The sequence below is a fragment of the Zeus faber genome (assembly GCF_960531495.2).
Source record: "Zeus faber genome assembly, chromosome: 17".
Taxonomy (NCBI): domain Eukaryota; kingdom Metazoa; phylum Chordata; class Actinopteri; order Zeiformes; family Zeidae; genus Zeus; species Zeus faber.
Genome location: NC_137204.1, coordinates 24,097,103 through 24,111,040, shown reverse-complemented (window position 1 = coordinate 24,111,040; position 13,938 = coordinate 24,097,103). Strand labels below are relative to the sequence as shown.

The window sequence follows — 13,938 nt, the reverse complement described above, 5'->3', positions numbered from 1 at the left end:
AAACAACACAATAAAACAGCAATAGGAAATCTTTCTGCTACGCCCCTCATGCAGTTCCTTAACAGTCCCCTAGGGGCCATATCCAGCACCCTCCTGGTTACATCCTTCTCCTTTCCTCCCTCATTTACTGCCATGACCATGACAGGAAGAGGCCACGTGACCAATTGCTCTTCCAGTTTTCCTGGACCTGATTAACTGAAAAACTCTTAAGATGTTTATGTTTTCTCTGTAAATGTTGTTTGGTTCTATGTTAAACTGAGAGGCCAAACACACACCCCTCTCAAGACATTTTCCAAGTTTTAATATCTTCTAAAATTAGCTCCCACGCTCTGTAATGTTTCATTTAAGAATTTCTTCACACAAATGACGATGTTTAAACTGCGCCGCTTTCCACGCTGTGACTGCAGGAAAAAAATATATACGTGAGAGAGAGAGAGAGCAAGATAGAGAGATAGATAGAGAGAGAGAGAGAGAGAGAGAGAGAGAGAGAGAGAGCGAGGGAGAGCGCGAAACGGGAAAGAAGATGCCGAATCACATCAAATGTGCATCGTGTGCTCTGGTTTTCCGCGACCGCGCCCTCACCGGAACAGGTCTCCCATTCCAAACAGGTGTCCAGGCCGCAGGGCACACTGGTCGAGCTCCTCGGGGCCATCTCGGCTCTGAACTTGGCCCAGTCCAGTTCGCTCGGGTCGCACGGACCCGCGTTTACAAACAGGAGCGGGTCCCCGTGGCAACGGCCGGCGTTGAATGCGCACACGGACATTGGTACAGTGAGGCCGACGTCCGTGTTTAGGACGCAGATCACTGCTGGATATAAGCTGCAAAGATAGATAGATAGATAATTAGGACTTAATATACACATATATATAGGACAAAAATAACTTCAATCACAAATACAGGGCGTCGTTCATCTTTCATTTTTCTGCCGTCGCCGTTAAACTGATTACGTATTCTGCTTTTCTTAAAATGAAATGCCACCCACAGACAACTCTCATGTGGGACGCAGACACACTCGGAGCCCTGGAGTTTCTTTCCGACATCACACCGACGATCTGGAGCGTATAAAGATGCTGCGAGAAAAAAACAAAATAAAAAAGTTAAACGAGTGGAAGGAGAGAGCTTTGGTTAAATGTTTGCTTCACGCACGTGGGCGTCCAGATTTAATTGAAACAAGGTTAAAGATTGAGGTTATGATGTCAACGTCCTTCACCCTACAACTGATCATGTTATTCTAAAGCATGCGCTCTTCACACTGGGATGTTCAAAAATACAATTTTTTAAAGCAAATTCAAATTGTCCAGCCAAACGCAAAACGCAGGACACACGGTTTTAGGCGTTTATACGGGGGTTTAATGGGTAGACAGGCAGGGAATCAGGAACAGGCGACAGAAGGGGGATCAGGACCGGCAGGGACTCATGACCGGGAAGGCAGGGACTCAGGAACCAGGGACCAAGAGCAGAGGAGCCGGTGGAGGATCAGGGAATCGAGCGCTCGGGGCACACACCTAGGGAGACTTGCATGAAGAGCGACGGAAGGAGGAGACAGGTGGTGAGATTACTGACTGGGGACAGGTGTGCAGTGACAGGGATGTGACGCGAGACCAGACATAGACAGAGGGAGCCAGAGAGGGACAGAGGGACCTAGAGACAGACAGGGAATCAAGGCAGGAGAGGAGTCCCAGACTTCCACGGAAAACCTCGTCAACATCCAGGTTTACCCTTGTCTTCGCTCTCTGGGGACATCTAGGGCCACTTTCCTTTCTCCAAAGTTTGCCTTTTTCTGATGTATTGATTTTTACATCCTCGGAAAGACGGCAGGGTGGCGGACCCCGCCGCCAACAATGGGTAACGGCACACGGAGGAGCATATGCATCAGGCAAAAACAATGAAAGACTGTGTCTGTTACAAAGCCCAGAGCTAAATTTAAATGAAAAAATGTGATTTTGTGAAACATGTGATTTTTTATTCTTTTTTTTTTTTAACAAAATAATCTCCAACAATTATAAGAATTCCCACTTCCCCATTTTGGTGACTCCATCATCCATGCCGTACCGTCGCCGCAGGCCAGGTTTGCAGGTAACGGCGGGTCCCAGGCCCCGGTTTTGATGCAGCTGTAGAAGCCTCTCTGTGTGGGAGCCATGCCTTGCTGCTTACACTCCAGCCCCACCGACTGCCCCACCTGGTACCGCTCCTTGGGGGGGGACAGGGTCATCACCTCGGGGATGACAGGAGCCAGACACCAGCTCACTGAAAGAGGAGCAGCGGCAACAGAGTTTTAAATTAAAGTCATGGCTCGCCTACGCCGCACCCGCACAGAGGTTCCTACCTCGCGGGACTGAGACGCTGAGCATTTTTATCCATGTAATGAGGTTGAATTGACAGCATTTACGGGGCAGCGGCGAAAATAAGAACAAGGACACCTTTCACCAGCGGAATACGTTTTTGATTATTTTAAACGCCCGAAACGCCATGCCAACATCCCAGATAAGCTGGAAGCCAGCAGGGCTCTGTGGTGGGACGGGTTCGGACCCCGCCCTCCGGTGCCGATGTCACAGGTTGACGTCCCCATCCAAATCGCTGCCGTTGATGGGGTCGGATCAGATGATCGGGGGGAGACGACCTCGCTTGGGAAGACTCGGTGGCTCGAGGAGGCGAGCCGCTGGAGGAGGACTCGAGGGAGAGTGTTTGAAGGGCGGAAAACCCGAGGGCGTGTTTAACAAGCGCCCGGAGGCCATGGCTGAGCGTGGAGGCGACCAGAACACCTCCACTGATGTAATATGGGCGGCTGGTCGGAGTCTCTCTCCGCCCCCTGTAGCTGGATCGCACCACCAACCAATCCCGCTGTGTACATTTTGTAAATATCTACTATCACTTTTGACTTTTCAATTAAAAAGTAAATGTTTTTTTGCAAGCATTTTTGCATATCACTTTATCTAAATATTTTTTTCTTCAACTTTACATTACTTCTTTTTTTACATTCTTTTCTGTCTGTTGTGTACATACTGAGAGTCACTGAAAACCACAGTCAAATTCCTTGTATGTGCTGGTTCGACGATGTATGTACTTCGACCAATACAGGGTTATACTAATACTAATACCTCAAATATCAATACGGATAAACAACGTCCATTGCTTTACCAGTATGATCTTCACCAGTAGGATCTTTACCAGAAGGATCTTCACCAGTAGGGTTTTCCCTGGTCGACAGACTCACCGGCAGTCTGACACCTTCCTCTGGCTTGGCTCCAGGTCCCATCGGGGAGGCAGTTGATGAAGGGGTATCCATGCATCTCAGAGCCTGTGAAGCACTGGAACTCCTCCTGCTCCCCAAATTTATAGTACTGCTTGGCTCTCTGAGACAGACAGACAAGACAGACGGACAGACAGACAGACAGATATGAAAAAACAATACAAAATCAACAATTGAAAATAAAAATAAAAATTAACGATGGAATAAAATAAATAATAACGGCAATACACAATAACCCAATGATAAACAATAAATATAACCTAAAAATGATATATATATAAGCATTAAATAACCGAAACAATAAACAAGAATAAATTGGCAATAATACACTTTTTTTCTCCCCTTACTATGAGGCGACTGCTCTGTGGCGGTGTGGGCCGTGTGCAGCCTTCCACTCCGGGCGGAAGCTCATCCCTCCATCCCATAGTGAAATCGTCATCATTGTCACATGAGTCTTGTCTAAACAGAAATATACATAAGCATTCGAGATACACACTCAGCATACACACTTGATTTGATTTGATGGCATCCAGCCAGACACAGGAACTCCAGGGGTCCACTTTTTCATATTTACTTCTGTGTATTTATTGTATTTATTTTATTATATATTTTTTCGACACGGGGAGGGATTGCAAAATGGAAAAGCCAGTGCACACTTGCACTGGGCCAGATGGATTTATATATGGCCTGCATGTCGTTGTTCCTATGGTGACGCACTCTGTATACAGAGTCTTCTTTCTTTTAAAACAATACAAAATAATTATCGTTTTTAATTCAACCATTTAATTTAACTTTAATTGAACCTACTACTACTACTACTACTACCACTACTACTAATACCAATACTACTACTAATTCTACTACTAATACTAATACTACTACCAATACTAATACTACTACTTATACTACTACTTGTACTAATACTAATACTCATACTAATATGAATACTAATAATAATATGAATACTAAGACATATACTAATACTAATAATTGGAATTTATATTTTTAGCAAGAGCATGTGGGCGGAATGATTTTCCGGTCATTATTAAAGGTAATTATTAAGGGATCAGCGCTCATATGATCACCGATTGACACTCCTGACCAATCATAATGGAGTATTTCTCTGAGCCGCTTAAAAAGCGACTCTAGAGTGACGTCACGCGGCATCGTGAGTTATTTGTGCGGTACTTCTGGAAGATGGAGATGTTGCAGGGCTCCTCCTGTCTTCTGGCTCCCGGGCAGGCCTGGCCCCCGTTCAGGGGGGCGGGGTTGTTGCACTGCCTGGTCCTGCGTCTCTTCAAGGCCCCGCCGCAGTCACTCCAGGGCCCCCAGCAGCTCCAGTAGCCGTCCACCGCCTCTGCCGAAAAAAAAACCATGAATCACCTTCACGACAAACCAGGGTGCGTTGGCATTGTCCCTCGTGAATTCTAGAGATCTTTAATAACAAATACGAAGAACGACGTGGAAAGCCCGGCTGTACCCGAGGTATAATCCTGGGCCCTGATCTCACAGTTGGCCCCGAACGTGCCCGTCTGGCAGATGCATTTGCACTCCGTGCCGGACAGCACCGGCCGGGCGTTGTTTGGGCAGGGGGCGCACTTGCAGGGGTCGAAGTCGAGGAGGTACTGCAGCAGGGCCTTCCTCAGGTGCCTCCTCTTGGTGGCGGCGCAGGGGATCCCTCTGACCAGGTCGATGATGGGGAGCAGCTGGACGCGCGCGCACGCACACACACACACACACGCGCGCACGCACACACGCACACGCACACACACACACACACACACACATACACACGAGCGGACGGAGAGATGGATTTTGTCAGTTTCCGAGTTTGATCTGTTATCTCCAACACATCATGATCACTACATTTCATTTGGTTGCGGGGGTCTCATTTAATTGCAGGGTCACCAATAGCAAAGCATATTACACACACATGTACTGTACATATATATCTGAGTAAGAAATATATACATATAGTCAAATGTTTGATAAAACTAATCATGAAGCTTTAAAAAAAAAAAAAGACTCGGTCTGTGCTTTCCCGAACTTATTTTTTCATGCTTCATGTTTTCCGGGTCAGTAGCTCCCTAGGTAGAGCTGGTCGTCTAGTGATCGGAAGATTGCCAGTTCAGTCCCCAGCTCCTCCTGGTAGCGTGCCGAAGCGTCCTTGAGCAAGGCACTTAGACCCCACCGAACTGCTCTCGCTGCGCCTTGCACAGCTGCTGCCATCTGTGTGTGTGTGTGTGTGTGTGTGTGTGTCAGGTTTGCGCTCCTCAATGCAAGACAACACAGGAACTGACACGGCTCTGACCTCGTAGTCCACCACCGCGGGGTTGTCGATGACAGATTTGGCCCAGTTTATGTACGACGGTCGGCCGGGGACGGGGCCCGTCTTCTCCCAGGCGAGAGCCGCCGCCTCCCTGGCCCGACCCCCCTTCACCCTGGAGAAGGACTTCTCTGCTGCCTGGACGATGGAGCCTGCAGCACAGCCACGAGGGGAAACAATGGGTGTTTTGGGTAACTGCACAGCATTTTGAAAATGATTTTTGAAGGATTTTTTTTTTTTAAGAAAGTCTGCAAAACAGCATTATTTTTTTTATCTATCTATCTATCTATCTATCTATCTATCTATCTATCTATCTATCTATCTATCTATCTATCTATCTATCTATCTATCTATCTATCTATCTATCTATCTATCTATCTATCTATCTATCCATCTATCCATCCACCCACCCATCCCAGCGCACCATTCTCACACTGGAAGTCCTCCCTGCATTAATTGAATCATTAATATTAAATTATTCATTTACATGAATTAATTTATTTGATTTAACAATAATAATTAATAATAAATTATATTGTATTTTTGGGGGATGGGACTACTAGGACTAAAACAACATATATATATATATATATATATATATATATATATATATATAATTTTTTTTTTCTCCGGTCAGCTTTTCTGTGTTATTCCTTGCTTGATTCTTCCAGAAAGTGTCTGTGTTCCCCCCCACATTTTCATGACAACTGCATCAAGTGCAGCCGCATCCTTTAAATTTCTCTCGTACACGTAACAAATGTCACACGTTCAAAGTTGACAAATGAGACCTTGATATTTCTGCGTCAGCTTGTTGGAAGTGCATTTTGTAACACGATACTCTTCGGTGTAGAAGACACAGGTCCAGGTGGCATCTTTGGTGAGGCATTCATTGACACTCTCCTTGGATTCCCCTGGTGGATGAAAGCATGGAATACCACATCATAACACAATTACAACCCCAGGGCACACTCTGCGGAATACCGGTTCCTGATTGGCCGGTAGCGGCAACCGGCCGTCAGTTGTACGCGACGCAATATGGAAACCACAATGGAAAAAAACTTGACGAGATGAATGCGGACGTCAAATCAAAATGTACACGATCTGCACGAATACACGACGTCCCGGTTCGGCACGATTAACGACGTCACAAATTATTGATGGTTTTATATAAATCGTGTAATAAGCGGACTAATGTGCAGCCAGCCGGTCATTATTACTCTTCGGGTGATGCAAGGCGATTTCCTGATCACCCTGTCAGGGCCAATTTCTCAATAAAGACCGGCTGACTGTGCATTATTCTATTTTACGAAATTCAACAAATTCACAGTTGTGAGGATATTATATGCAGCCCTCATCAAATTCATAATATTTGCGAAAAGGAGAAGTGGATCTGAGACAAGCGTGTACCTGAGTTTAGTATCAACTCCCGGCTGTACTGGTAGAGCAGGTCGTAGTGGCCCCCCAGGGCCCCGGAGCTGTAGTAGTGCGTTCCGAAGTGGCGGAAGATGTCCCGGTAGAGGGCGTAGTTGTAGTCCAGCGGCAGGGCGTCGAGGAACTGGAGGAACTGCCCCGACAGGACCAGGTCGGTCGGATCGCGTACCTTGAACCTGGACACCGGCAGGACCTTGTGCACCCGGAAGAACTGGGAGTCCTGGCCGAGGGATGACGAAAAAAAACCCAAAACGAAATATGAATGAATTAAACGACAGTGAGCAGAGCAAATCTGTGTGTAAAGGAATAATGTATAATATAAAACGTGTGTGTGTTAATGTGTGCAGCACGACACGTGACTTGCCGTCGTCTTTGAAGCTTGTATGACTTCCTTGAAGTTCTTTGCAGAGTTCAATAATATTGCCAGCAGCCAGCTGTGCCCTTGTCCCTCAGGGTGAGTGCCCACTTCGCTCTTCGTGTTGATCGTTTGGGTTTTCACCGGCTGCATCTGCTGTGCAAAGTCTTCCACCACCCCCACCTATGAAAAAGAGAAACATGCTGATTTAGGCTCTGGAACCGGAGTCGGTCCCACTGCTTCCGGTGGCTGGGACGCGACGGCTGCAATGCGGACAATGGAAAATTCTGGAAGCAAATGTACATTATGAGGTGTTTTCTTTAACTTTTTTATCATTCTTTTTTTTCCCAATTTCCATTTTTATTATTAAAATATTATTATAAAAAAAAAATGTTCTAACCATTATTAATTTGTGTATTATTATCACTATATCATTAATAATATCAATGCCATTACTAATAATATGTTAGAAGAAGAAGAAAAAGAACAACCACAGCAAAAAAAAGAATAACCCTAAAAGCAAAAAAGACAGGACGCCCCAAAGACAGGTAAACTAAGAAATAATGATAAAATATATAATCGTAAAAAATAATATAATGCCAGAAGCCATATGACAAAATCCGGCACCTGGATGTCAAAGGTCTGGAAGTTGTACGGGACGCGGTGGTAGAGTAAAGTGCTTTTGGGCCTTTTGATGTCGCAGGTTCCTCCCATGAACATGTTGTCCAGCACCGCTCCCCTCGGCTCATCGGCCAAGGCATCGAACCTGCAACGTCAGCACCTGTCAGCCACGCGGCGTGAAAACCAGGGAGCACTCCACTCAACAGAACAGGTCCAATACAAAAACAAAAACCTTGGCGCCCCTGTCTTCCACCACATGCAATCCATTTCATTTTAACTCTTTCCTCTAAGAAAAGGCAAAACAATTTACTAAGAAGGTTTGTGGTGAACTTTAATAAAAAAAATAAAATAAAAAAAACATTGTTAAGGACCTTTACGTCCGTGTTTTCATGCAGCAAATAGCATTTAACTGATGTCACTTTTATTCAAAAATGTGTTTTTCCTGGGGGTTTTTTTGCCATCAGTGTATATTTCTCCGGAGAGATTTTGTGTTTGTAAAAACATATATATCACAAAAAATAAATGTAATAATATATGATTTAATTTAAGTCAAAATATACAGGACCCCCAGCAGTACCTGTAAACCACCCCTAGGTGGTAGGCAAACAATACAATTATCCTTTCATACTATATATGCGTAATAGATAAAATGGATCATTTAACTTACATCTATCTATCTATCTATCTATCTATCTATCTATCTATCTATCTATCTATCTATCTATCTATCTATCTATCTATCTATCTATCTATCTATCTATCTATCTATCTATCGATCTATCTATCTATCTATCTATCTATCTATCTATCTATCTATCTATCGATCTATCTAGATAGATAGATAGATAGATAGATAGAGAATAAGATATTTATATATATATATAAAACATTTTATTTATATATAAATATATATATATATATATGTGTATATGTATTTGTATTGATGTTATAAAATTAGATATTCAACTTTATTAACTACGAACAACAATATTAAGCGGATCAGGGAGAAAATAAAAATTAAGAAAATAAAAGCAAAAGCAACAAATAAAAAAAGAACAGAACACGAACAGAGAAACCGCGGAGGCAATAACCGAGAAACCAGCTGGTGATTTTCCAACTTTGGGAGATAACCTTTGACCTCCATCTCACCCGTTTGCTGCGAGGTCAACGCCAGGGGCCGCCCTCCTCTCGACGGGACAAACCGTTGTAAAACTCTCACAGTTCCTCTCGTCGGTGCCGTCCCCGCAGTCGTCCTGTCTGTTGCACGTCAGCGTTGAAGCGATGCAGCGTCCTGCAGCGTCGACACAGAAGAGCGTCTCAGTGCCGGGGGGGGGGGGGGGGGGGGTTCAGGGTTCAACGTGCTGGGAGGGCTCGCGCCCCCACACCCAGCGCACATTGGTTTTCGGGAGTGGCGGGGCGCCGGTGGGTGGGTGTGGGCCGTGCGGTCGGCCGGGCGGGTCCCCCCCGGTGCCGGGTGGTTTCCGGGCCTGCGGGCGACCCGGGAGGGGCCGCTTGGAGCCCACACCCACGCTCGCCGTCGTGGGTCGAGGAGGGCCCACATATCTGGTTGTATCATGTCTGGCTTTTTCTTTTCATGTTTAATGTTTATCATTAAGTTTATCATTTTTCCCATTTATTTTTTGGGTTTATTTTCATATTTAATGTGTACCGTTCACTGTTTTTCATATATTGCCATTTTCTTCTCTATCTATCTATCTATCTATCTATCTATCTATCTATCTATCTATCTATCTATCTATCTATCTATCTATCTATCTATCTATCTATCTATCTATCTATCTATCTATCTATCTATCTGTCTGTCTATCTATCTGTCTGTCTATCTGTCTGTCTGTCTGTCTATCTATCTGTCTGTCTGTCTATCTATCTGTCTGTCTGTCTATCTATGTCTGTCTGTCTGTCTGTCTGTCTGTCTGTCTGTCTGTCTATCTGTCTATCTATCCATCCATCTATCCATCCATCCATCCATCCATCCATCCATCCATCCATCCATCCCAGCGTACCATTCTCACACTGGAAGTCCTCCCTGCAGTTCAGCGGTGGCATCTTGCATTCTTCTGCAGGGTGACAGGGCCGCTCCTCCGTCAGCTCCACGCTGCACGCCACTCCCTCAAACTGCGACGGCGTCAGCACTGAGCGCGTCCGGAGCTGGAAGCGAGGGAACAAGTCAAAGTCAAACAACAGTGATTTGAGAGGAAGACGGGCAGCATACTGCACACTGTGTAACTCATCTTACATTCATCTCATATATCTTTTCATCTTCACATTTCTTGAGCTTTTTAATAGTTATTTTGTTGTTATGTTGTTCATTAGCTATAACTTATTTTTATCTAAAATGGTATATATTTGGCGATTTAGTGTATATACTCTTACTCTGTGCTCCATGTTCCCCACTGAGCTGCTGCAACACCTGAATTAGCCTGAATTTTGTCTTTTTTTTTTTTTTATCCCCAGGGGAATATTTGAGTGTTGGATGGGCGGAGCCGGGCTTCTGAGACAAACACAGACACACTGAGTGAGCTAGAAATAGAAATATAGGGATGATGAGTTTGAATCCCCCCTCCATCGGTTGGAAGAGTCGGGCCCAGCGGGTGGGATGCAGGGGAGATGGAGGGGGTGCAGACCGGCAGCGAAGCGGGCCGGGGCGGGAGGGACCGGCTGGGACGGGACGACCATATAAGGGCGCGGGCGGGGGAAGTGTGGCGCCGTCAAGTTGTCCGATGGGACGAGCTCCGCAAGACGCGTTCCTGTCCGCGGCGCACGTGCTTGTTTTCTGCCTGTTTTCTTGCCTGTTTCTTGGCGCAGGGCGAGCACTGGGACCACGGCCCAAACTCGGAGAGCTGGCACTGGATGGGACAGGCCTCGGCGTTGCAGCCTCTCCTCTCCTGGCTCTGGCACAGCTGCTGACAGCTGTTCTTCCAGTAATAGTCGTCAAGATTAAGTCTCCTGGTCCAAAAAAAGGACAATTTAAAGAACACCAATTTTTCACTTTCATCTTAGGCCAATGTGGGCGCTTGTCTATCCGAAGGCTAACGGAATTAAAAGTTCAATTTCATTGCAACATACGGGATGATCGACTTAAATTTAAAAAAGGAAATTAATTTACTTTTATAATGCATTGAAAAAAATGGACCGAAATAAATTGCCCTGATGTAGAGTGGGTAGAGACAACCACATCAACAACCAAAGTTAGTGTCATATTGGAGGTTGGATATTCAGCCGGATCAAGCCCCATCAAGGTTTTCTGCTTCAAATAACTGAAAGACCTATTTCATCAACAACGTTTATTGTTTGAGTTTCATGTGGACTCTTTAGCTGATCATTTCATTGCAATAGCTTCAAAGCCAGAAAAGCTAAAACTATCAAACCAAAACCAACAGTTTGGAAAGTTGATTTTTCAGGTGCCATCGATGGCCATTATATTTTTAGATTTTGGGGTCGTAAACCATCCTGATCAAGAAAAAAACCAAACGGAATTGTGAGTCAACCGATTGATCAGAATGTAAAAATATACTTTAGAACACTGACTAAGTAAATCCAAATACTTGAAAAACGGACGGTAACAAAGTACTTGCACTTGATGTCCCTGCAGCGACTGACCTTACTCTGTCCTGCGTGCCGTAGTTGCAGGTTCTGGAGCAGGCGGACCAGCTGCCCCAGGGGTAGTGGTCGCAGAAGCAGGCCCTGCCCAGGGAGACCCACCCCAGGACCAGGACCAGGGGCAGGGACCAGGAGATGCTGCTGGGAGCCATGGAGCTGAGCGGGACCTGGACCTGGATCTGGGTGGACAGACAGACGGACAAACAGACAATGACATTCATGACTTTATTCGGCCATGCATTTACATGTGATAAAAATTAGTCTGAGAAAAAATATAAATAAAATAAAATAATAACTGAATAAAATCAAATGTAAAGTGAAAAATGTAATATTATTTGCCAAATATACACAAATAGCTGAAAAAAAGCTAAAACAAACAGATATACAGAATATACCTTGCGAATGCACAGGTGAGGTTATCAGTATGGGTTTTAATTATGATTATAAATAATAATATTGTGAACACAATTTCTGTCGTTTAAAAATAAAAACCTCACTCACCACAGTGTCCTTCAAAACTCCTCAAAAACCAGCAGAGACGGTGTAATCCTGCGGCAGCTGCAGAGTATTTGAGCGTAGCTTCACTGACAACGAGAACATTTCAATTTTTCAACTCTATGTGTTTTTTCGGGGGGGAGGGTTTTGCTTTTGTTTTTTTTTAACACATAGTAGCTCGGCCCCTTCCCGCTCAGAGCCCGGGACACAGAAAACGCCCTTCATGAAGGAAATCTTTATCAAAACAACCATCCATCATTATCGTCACCATCTTACACAACACTCCCATTTTTTTTATTTTGCTGGAAGGCCGAAACCTCTGGAGTTTCTCAGACAAGACCTTCTCCAGATGTTTTGTTTCCAAAACCCTGAGGGCTGAGGGGGAGGGAGAGGGAGCGAGACAGAGAGAGAGAGAGAGAGAGAGAGAGAGAGAGAGAGACGGGGTTGATTGGGAGATAAAATAACTTCACCAAAAGGACTTTCGGCCACGGTATCTTCCCCGTTTCAGCCAAGAGCATTAAAAAGCCAACGTTTTTAAAATGTTTAGTTTGTGCTCTTTCCTGGGATCGAGGCCTGGAATCACAAATTCATATCTTATTGTGTCGACACAAATTAGACATATAATAATAAAATTAACAATAATAATAATAATAGTAAGAAGAAGAAGAAGAAGAAGAAGAAGAAGAAGAAGAAGAAGAAGAAGAAAGTAATAGGAATAAAAATAGAAGGAAGAAAATGGCAATATGCAATAAACTTGAGAATTTGCTGAAAAGGTGCCAATGTACCATAATATAAACATTAACTTGAAGATAGAAAGAGCCAGAAAATACACAGTAGGGCTAGAAATTAAAAATAAACAATGAAAATGAAGCTGCAAATACAGTATATGTATTATATTATATATGGGTATGTACATAATATATGATGTTATGTACATACTCAACGCAGACAAGCTTCAGGAATCGCCACTCGAAACAAATTATTTCTATGATTTAGATCCTTTGAATTGACTGAAAACTAGAAACTAAACTGAAACTGAACCCAAAAGAAGCCAAATGGAATAAAGATGTTGAAGGGTGTTTTCATAGGGAACTTGATCTCTCGTCCCGCAGAATCCTCAACACTCAGAGAGATTTACTGTGTTTCATGAAATCACACAAAGGTTGTTGCATTGACCAGCATCACGGCACTGCATACCCTCCCAAAATATTAAATAAAATAACGGAATGGATTCAAGGTCAAATTCTTTCGCAAATGCAAAACTGTGCAACAATTATCTAAATAACATAAATAATACATGAATTGATGAAACACTGGGTCAGACCGGGACACAGTCTGTAGCTTACAGTGAAATGCATTTATTTGAATTTCTTTGCTTTATTATAAGCAGGAATGCCACAAACGAGGGGGTGTAACACGTTTATTTCCATATCAATTTTATTTATTTGAAGAAAAAACAAAAAAACATGTTAAACATGGTGGAGTGGTGGGGTCTCTGCGTCAGGCTTCTACACGTGGAGAACTTCCAAGATCACCCCAAGGAGAAAAGTGTGACGGCTCAGACGTCCGTTCCCGAATGGAAACACTGAGAAACGCCGCTCGGCAAACGCCGGCACAATGAACTTATACTCAATGGGGAAAAGGGCTTGTACGGCGGCGGAGAGAGGGAAGAACGACAGTTAATGCAAGACGGAGAGCGGCCACAGCCCGAGTGCTTTAGGCTGGGCAACGAACTGGCTGCGGTGTGCTTGTGTGGGACGTTAAAACCATGAGAGCCTGAACCGGAACCGGAACCGGAAGTCCATTCATTCCTGGAGTCGGATTCCCCGTGACGTCAGA

At 44.4% G+C, this 13,938-nt stretch overlaps 1 protein-coding gene across 2 annotated transcripts in view; it reads right to left on the bottom strand.

Moving 5' to 3' along the window:
- LOC307242767 (complement component C6-like) overlaps positions 1-12,233 on the bottom strand; it is a 13,143-nt gene extending 910 nt beyond the window's left edge. Inside the window, exons 1-17 of one of the 2 annotated variants that reach the window (XM_080017340.1) lie at positions 12,106-12,233; positions 11,605-11,783; positions 10,794-10,950; positions 10,008-10,152; positions 9,133-9,274; positions 7,990-8,128; positions 7,372-7,545; positions 6,984-7,227; positions 6,365-6,487; positions 5,562-5,728; positions 4,731-4,956; positions 4,439-4,607; positions 3,598-3,709; positions 3,215-3,353; positions 2,053-2,247; positions 983-1,070; positions 583-818 (exon numbers count right to left, since the gene is read on the bottom strand). In XM_080017340.1, the coding sequence (XP_079873466.1) occupies positions 583-818; positions 983-1,070; positions 2,053-2,247; positions 3,215-3,353; positions 3,598-3,709; positions 4,439-4,607; positions 4,731-4,956; positions 5,562-5,728; positions 6,365-6,487; positions 6,984-7,227; positions 7,372-7,545; positions 7,990-8,128; positions 9,133-9,274; positions 10,008-10,152; positions 10,794-10,950; positions 11,605-11,756 (2,608 nt within the window). In that variant the 5' untranslated portion in view covers positions 11,757-11,783; positions 12,106-12,233. Of the gene's footprint in view, positions 1-582; positions 819-982; positions 1,071-2,052; positions 2,248-3,214; positions 3,354-3,597; positions 3,710-4,438; positions 4,608-4,730; positions 4,957-5,561; positions 5,729-6,364; positions 6,488-6,983; positions 7,228-7,371; positions 7,546-7,989; positions 8,129-9,132; positions 9,275-10,007; positions 10,153-10,377; positions 10,420-10,793; positions 10,951-11,604; positions 11,784-12,105 lie in introns of those variants that run through there. The other variant, XM_080017341.1, reaches the window with a different exon arrangement.
- Positions 12,234-13,938: the final 1,705 nt, after the last annotated feature.